The sequence below is a fragment of the Panicum virgatum genome, chromosome 2K, assembly GCF_016808335.1.
Source record: "Panicum virgatum strain AP13 chromosome 2K, P.virgatum_v5, whole genome shotgun sequence".
Classification (NCBI taxonomy): domain Eukaryota; kingdom Viridiplantae; phylum Streptophyta; class Magnoliopsida; order Poales; family Poaceae; genus Panicum; species Panicum virgatum.
Window position 1 is genome coordinate 54652360 of NC_053137.1, and position 7365 is coordinate 54659724.

Below are 7365 nucleotides of genomic sequence, written 5' to 3' on the forward strand. Positions count from 1 at the left end.
CATTTCGAATATTTAAATACCAACTTAATATAAAATAAATTGCATAATTTGTAATTAGGACCCTAGATGAATCTATTAAATATAACTAATGCACAATTAGCGGATGGTTACTATAGTAATCAGTGGTTAAATTATGGACTAATTAGACCTAATAGATTCGTCTCGTAATTAAGTCACGACTTATAAAATTAGTTTTGTAATAATTTTGTGTTTCGTACTTCTAATTGGTGTGTAAACACATAACGTGACGGGACTTATGACATAAACTGAAAAAAAAACAAACGAGGCCTAATTTTGTTATACACACCCAGGTATATTTTGAAAAGAAAAAATTATCCCCTCCTTCCACGTTTATAAGGCGTACCCGCATATCAAGATTCAAACTTTGCTATGTTTGACCAATAATTTAACTATTAATTTTTTTATTTTTAATGTAAACTTTATATAGTTGGTTTCGTAATCAAATATGCTTTACCATATTACAAATTTATAACCATAAGTGTTATAATAATGAGAAGTGAATGGTCAAATGTTATTTGGAAGACTGTGTCATGTTTTAGGATGCCTTATAAACGTGGAAGAAGGCATGCATTGTTTGCGTGTCCAATCTTAGAAATGTATTTGTTTTGGGACTGAGGGAGTATATATTTCTTTCTTTCTTTCACGCCCCTCGACTGTCAAGTACTGCAACATTATTGTACAGGGCGGTCCTGCCTTTTGGGTACGCATGAGCATGGAGCCATGAGCCATGAACCAGCTGCCTGGGATGGGAGCCCTGCCGCGAGCTACAGTAGCTATATGGACGCGCGGTCATTCGCCTTGGCGGCCGCGTCTATCTCCCGGGGCAGAGAATTACGCCGCTACCCAGAGAACAAGCTCCGCCTAGCAGCCGCCGCCCTAGCTAGCGGCGAGAGGTGGGCTCAGAGGCACCGTGACGTGTCGCGGCTCCATACGATAGGAGGCGTCGTGCGCGCTCGCTAGCTCGTGACAGGACGCGCCACCGGCCTGCAGGTCGCACTACTGTTGCTCGGGTGCGTCGACCCGGATCTATCCGTCGGTACGGTGCGCGCATGCAACTGATGGTGGTTACAAAAAGTCCCCGTCCGGCCGGTGCTTTCCCGTGCCCGGGGCCCGGGGCCGGTGGTGGTGCGTTCTATGGAACAGTAACTCATCTGAGCATGGCGCTAGGATGCTTGATCGGACGTGGTACGAGCTGATGATCAGCGTGTGCGCGAAGCCGCGAACTACCTGATGACAGAGTTGGATTTCCTCCCGGCCGGGTCCTGTAATGTGAGGATCCGTACGGATGTTGCTGACAAAACGTGCCGAAAGTACACGGTGGATTTGGCATTTCTGAGGGGTGGGCCCAGCTAACCGAGCAGGCTCGGAAGATTTGTTTTTCTTCTTTTTTTTGAGGAAAAAAACCTCGGAAGAATTGATGCGTTTGCATTGTTGTTCCCGACGAGAGCACTTGTCGTGTCGTGGGCTTCTTCTTGCAGCGCCTTTTCGCTCAGCCCATTTATGTAACTTGGGCCAGACCATTTGCAGGACATGAACGAAGCCCAAACGTTTTTTATCCTTGGGTTTTGATTTACCACATCCCACTCTTCCCTCGTTGCGTGCGATTTGCCAAGGGCGCTGTCAAGTCGTCCAGACGCGCCCCTCCGGAGCCCGGACATGGAACTCCCCGCTACTCCATCCGGTTCTCCAAGCCTTCTCGCCCGTGGCGTCATCTACCGTCTTTACTCGCGTCACCAATCCGTCCATGCCAAGCAAGGTTGCAAGCATCAGCAGAAGCGGACGTGCCAGCCTGTCGATGCCATGCCGCGCGAGTGGACAGAACAGCAAGCCACCGATCGTGTCGCAGAAGCCTCTCTTCGCTGTACACATGCACGCCCGCCCGCCAGCGTCACGCTCACGCCGGGACTCAAATCTCCATGCCGCATACGTCCCTGCGGCCCCGCCGCCCCTCCCGATCCTCCTCCTCACTGTCTCGGTCACATGGCCGCGACGGCGGCGCGACACGTCGAGGCGGCACCGGCACCGGCACCGCCAGACGCTGCGGCTCATCCGACGTGCGCCGCGGCGGACGGTGCTGCCTGCCCGGTCGGCCGGCCGGTGTCTTCGTCCGCCGACAAGCAGGGGGGTGGTCGGCCGTCGGCGACTCGGTGGTTTGGGTGCTCGCCAGTTCGTGTATCGCCGGATCGACCGCGGACGAGTCAGAGATTCAGAGGGAATCGAGGCAGGGTTGGTGGAGCAGCAGGCAATGCCAAGGGTCCCTGAGAGCATGCGGCAACGAACAAACTTCCAATGCTTCATTTCTCAGGCACGTGTTGATACAATGCGGTTTTTTGGAGCGTACCACCATCTTCACGCAGGAGAACCGAACAAGACAGAGCTTCGGTTGCCCCTTCTTCTCTAGTTTCCTTGCTTTTGCTGACACGGCTCACATGTCACAAGAGGACATGGGTTCTTGTCAGCAGTTAGCACCGGTTTGATTTGGTCGGCTGGATTGATCGACACCGCAGGCGAGACATGCTCGACACTCGACAGGAGGTATCTTCAGGTAAACTAAAATAGCCCCCGCTTTGTTCCACCATGGTCCATGGGGGCCGGAAGACCTGCGTTTCCTTCTGCTCCAGTCCAAGCCACTCGTTAGTCGTTACCGGTTAGCTGGGCAACAGTTCTCACCTCATAAATCCCGTAAACACAAAAAAAAAGTCACATCAAATGTTTCGACACATGCATGGAATACTAAATGAAGTCTATTTACAAAACTTTTTGCATGAATTGGCTGTAAATCGCGAGACGAATCTAATGAACCTACTTAATCCATGATTTGCAATAGTGATGCTACAGTAACTATCCGCTAAATATTGATTAATCATGGATTAATTAGCATCATTAGATTCGTCTCGCGATTTACAACTCATCTGTGCAAAAAATTTTATAAATAGACTTCATTTAGTACTTCAAATTAGTAAGATTCCATCGCAAAAATTTTTGCGTTCCACCTAAACACGGCCCAAGTGTGTAACTGTCTTCAAGATTCTGCAGTCAAATGCGTAGACAACATTAGTGACTTTTTATCCTCGTTGTCGTCAAAAAATTCGTGGACGGGAGAACTACGACTAGAGCACCAAGTGACACATGTCGCAGTGCAGTGCCGTGGGTGGATGTGACGTCATTTGGGTAAAAACGCGCATTCTGAAGAAATTTTAGAATAACTTTATCTCCAAAGCCTAAATTGTCAGCTCAAGATTAATTTTTCCCGTGAAACATATACCAATGCTAAAAAGACGGTTGCTCAACTTTCAGTTGTTGGAGAATGAATAACAGCTATCAGGAAGCTCAACAAGTCCTCCAGCGATTAGGGACGATTTCTCCCCGTCGCCCGTTTCCCTCCCTAGACAGCTTTCGGCCACCACCGCCAACCACTTGGTCGAGCGGCGGCGGTAGACCGTGGCATGGGCCAAAGCCGGCCCTGCCTGCCTCCTTCCCTTCCTCTCCTTCATCCCCCACCTGCAAACTAAGATCGCCGCTCGCGCCACTAGCGTCTCGGCTCTGAGCTGGTGCTACGGTTGCCCCCCCCCTCCCCACGGTGATATCCGTGTTTGGTTGCAGGATGGGTGGGTTGGAGTGGCTCCGACCCTCGTTCTGGGGACGGCTTCAACCCTTCCTATGTTTGGTTTATATTTTTGGGTTGGGGATAGGTTCGCTCCAACTTCTGTTTGGATGAAGGAATTGAAAATATAGGATGGATGGCAAAATAACACCGTTAGTGGGGGGTCCCATCTAGGGCTGGAAAAATAGCTCGAGCCTCGCGAGCCTCCAACGAGCCGAGCCGAGCCTACTTCTCAGGCTCGTGAAAATGACGAGCCGAGCCGAGCCGAGCCGGCTCGCTGTGGCTCGCGAGCTCAGTCCACTGAGGCTCATAATGGTTCATAGGCTATTATGAAACACTCTAACCCTAACCTGTGGTGTGACAATATCAATATTAATCTATATCTATGCTTAATATTATTATTGTTTATTGATTACTTTCATTTCAACACATGTATGCGCTTTATATATTTATATGCACTAGTCAATGTCTTATAATGTGTATACTAAATGCATAGTATATATTTTGTGCCAGGCTCGCGAGCCGGCTCGAGCCGGCTCGCGAACCGGCTTCGAGCCGAGCCGAGCCGAGCCTCCTCAGCGAGCTCGCCAAACTACCGAGCCGAGCCGAGCCTGGCTCGGCTCGTTTCCAGCCCTAGTCCCATCTATCACAAATGGAAGGCAGACGCGGACGAACGCGGGCGGACGCGGGGCTCCGCCGCCGGGGCGCGCTCGGGCTGGGCGGGCTCCGCCTCCGGCGCGACCTCCGACTGGGCGAGATCCGCCGCTGGCAAGCAACAGCAGGAGCAGAGAGGAGCCGTCGTGGGGCCATGTCGGGCGGACGCGGCACTCGCGGCCCTCCTTCCTCCATGGCGGCGCCATGGCGGGCGGACGCGGGGCTCCGCCGGCCGCGAGATCTGCCCGTCCGCGAGCTCCGCCCTGGAGCGGCTCCTCCCGTCCCGCCGCAACATTCGCCCGTCCCAGCCGCGAGCTCCGCCGACGCGAGCTCCACCCTGGCAGCTCATCCCGTCCTGGCGCGAGCTCCTCCCGTCCCAGCCGTGAGATCCACCGCCGTGAGCTGGAGCGGCTCCTTCCGTCCCGGCCGCGAGCGAGCTCCGCGAACGCGTGGAGAAGGGGAGCGAAACAGAGACGACGAACGTAGGCGCGCGAGAGGAACGGAACCCAGCTGGGTTCGCTCCGTCTGCCACTTTTCGGAGGACGGAACCAACCCACATCTGGGTGGAATATTCCCTCTTGGAGCCAACCCACCCCTCTCCTGTCTTCCATCCAAACAGCCGCGAGGACGGGTCCCCTCCGACCCGGCTCGCTCCGTTCTCCAACCAAACACACGGTAAGATCGCCGCTCACGCCACTGGCGCCTCGGCTTTGAGCTGGTGCTACGGTTGCCCCCCCCCTCCCCAAGGTGATATCCGTGGTGGCCGGCCGCTTGCCTGGCATCACGTCCTGGCATCGCCTGCTGGCCTGCTGGTCGGCACCGTGCAGTTGGTGGTCGGTCCGAGGTTGTCTCCACCCCCTATCATGGTGTGCCTACGCTTGTAGATCGCCTCTTTCGAATGCTTTGCCGCTGACTTGCTGGCTGATACTTTGCCGCCGTCGTTGCTTCTCGGGCGGGTGCTTGGCCGCCGGTTGCCATGCTATTTGGTTTTGGACATATGATTTGCCGTCTGTGTGGATGCTTTGCCAGCTTAATCGTCATAGACAATAATGGTCTTGATGTAGCATTTTGCAGGGATGGATGTTGGTCGTTTGTAGGTTTGTTAGGTTGGGTAGCATCCCATCTCTTTCTTTCCTTTTGTTTTAGCTCGCTTTCTTCGCTGCCACTAGCTTGATGGTCTTGATGTAGCATTATCGTCATAGACAATAATGGTCTTGATGTAGCATTTTGCAGGGATGGATGTTGGTCGTTTGTAGGTTTGTTAGGTTGGGTAGCATCCCATCTCTTTCTTTCCTTTTGTTTTAGCTCGCTTTCTTCGCTGCCACTAGCTTGGGGGTTTTGTAACTTTGGCCTACCCGGGCTCTCTCGTAGTGGCACCGCTGAATTCTTTTTTCTCTTAGTGAAATACGTGCTTAGGTACGTAAGTAAAAAAACAAACACAAGAATGACAACTTTGAACTTTAGTAATAAAACGTAATTTGATTAGGTGTACTCACAAAATAATATTGAATCAGCTGAAATCAGATGAGAGAGGGGATGTGACATCAGTTGAAGATCGATGGCTAGGCCAACCCAGATCTGTTCTGATTCTTTTCAATCTCATATAATCTCAATTTTTTTTGGAGATAAGTGGGCTCAAGTTAAAATGCCACTGCAAAAGGAGTCGGAGCCATTTTTCGCTCGTCGCAAGCTGCGCGTGATGCCTGGGCTGGACGGAGACAGCTCCAACACCGCACGCAAGACCTGTTGGCGGCTTGGCGCCAACGCCTGCACGGGGTCACGAGGCCGGGCGAGCAAGCGGACAAGCCCCCCCGCCGGCCCACCCACCTGACGGCCTCCCGTGCCCCGCGGCCCGCATCTTGTCGCCCGACCGCTCCGACACCGCTCGCCGAGCACGACGCGCCGGCCTCCCCAACCCCACGCCACGCTGCCGCCGCCCCCCGGCGCCACGACCATGCCCCGCCCCCCGCACCTCGGATATAACCCGCCACGAAGGCTCGCCGAAACCTCGGAACAAGAAAGCCAAGCACGACACGGGGTCGGTCGAACACGTACGTTGTGCCGCGTTTCCTTAGCAGAACAGGAGATCAATGCGCGTGTCAGCAGCTCCGGTCGACCAGCCTGCCCGTGAGGCCGCACGCCCTGGTGCTGGAGCTCGAGGACGAGCTGCAGCGCCTCCGCTCCAGCGCGGCGGCGTCGGCGTCGTCGCCGTCGCCCCCCGCGGCGCTCGCGGGGCGGCTCGGCGACGCGTACGACCGCATCGAGGAGCTCGTGCGGCTCCCGGGCGGCCGCGACGCGCTGTCGAGCGCGCGGTGGAGGCGCGCCGTGGAGGCCGGGCTGGACGCGTCCGTGGCGCTGCTGGACCTGTGCGAGCGCGCCCGGGACGCCGCCGCGTCCGCCAAGCAGCACGTGCGCGCGGCGCGGCGCGCGCTCCGGCGAGGGGACGCCGCGCTCGCCAGGGCGGCCGCGCGGGGGTACGCCCGGTGCCTGGCCAGGGCCGGCAAGCAGGCCGGCGCGAAGAAGGCCCTGGGCAGGCGCGCGGCGCCGGCGGGGGAGGCCGAGGCGCCGGCCGCGGTGAGGGTGCTCTCGGAGGCGGTGGCGGTCACCGTCGCCGTGCTGCAGCGCGTGCTGTCGTCGCTGTCCGCGCGCGTCGCGGACACGAGGAAGAGCAGGTGGTGCGTCGTGTCGAGGCTGGTGCGCGGCGACCGGTCGCTTGGTGTGTGTGGGGATCTGGACGGGGAGGGTGGGGTGATGAGCGCGCAGGAGACGTTGCAGGAGCTGGAGGACAGTGTGGAGGCCGTGGAGACCGGGCTGGAGCATCTGTTCAGGCATATTGTTCAGACCAGAGTTGCCCTGCTCAATGTGCTTACCTTGTAACCACATCGCCAAGTGTGAATAGATTTTTTGATCCCACTGTCAAGAATGTCTTCTCTGAGGCCACTTCTTTTTTTTTTCTTCTCTCTCTGAGCATAAGCAACATTTTAATCTACTGAACCAGCGTTCGATCAGACAGCACATCGATCTCTGCTCAGATAAAATCACAACAAAGGAAAACGTACACCACTGGGGACCACTTTGGAACAAAT

General features: G+C 55.2%; 1 protein-coding gene across 1 annotated transcript; it reads left to right on the top strand.

Annotated features, from left to right (window-relative positions):
• The first annotated feature begins 4277 nt into the window (after positions 1–4277).
• LOC120695472 lies at positions 4278–7156 on the top strand. Its single transcript, XM_039978712.1, has 2 exons — positions 4278–4397; positions 6548–7156. Exons 1-2 carry the CDS (start codon positions 4278–4280, stop codon positions 7154–7156), a joined length of 729 nt encoding a protein of 242 aa, XP_039834646.1.
• Positions 7157–7365: the final 209 nt, after the last annotated feature.

Excerpts from the sequence above, each read along its gene's own strand:
- LOC120695472 (XM_039978712.1), top strand. The coding sequence starts at position 4,278 with ATGGAAGGCAGACGCGGACGAACGCGGGCGGACGCGGGGCTCCGCCGC. Across the intron at positions 4,398-6,547 it reads GCGAGATCCGCCGCTGGCAA|CTCGTGCGGCTCCCGGGCGG; the intron begins GCAACAGCAGGA and ends CGCATCGAGGAG.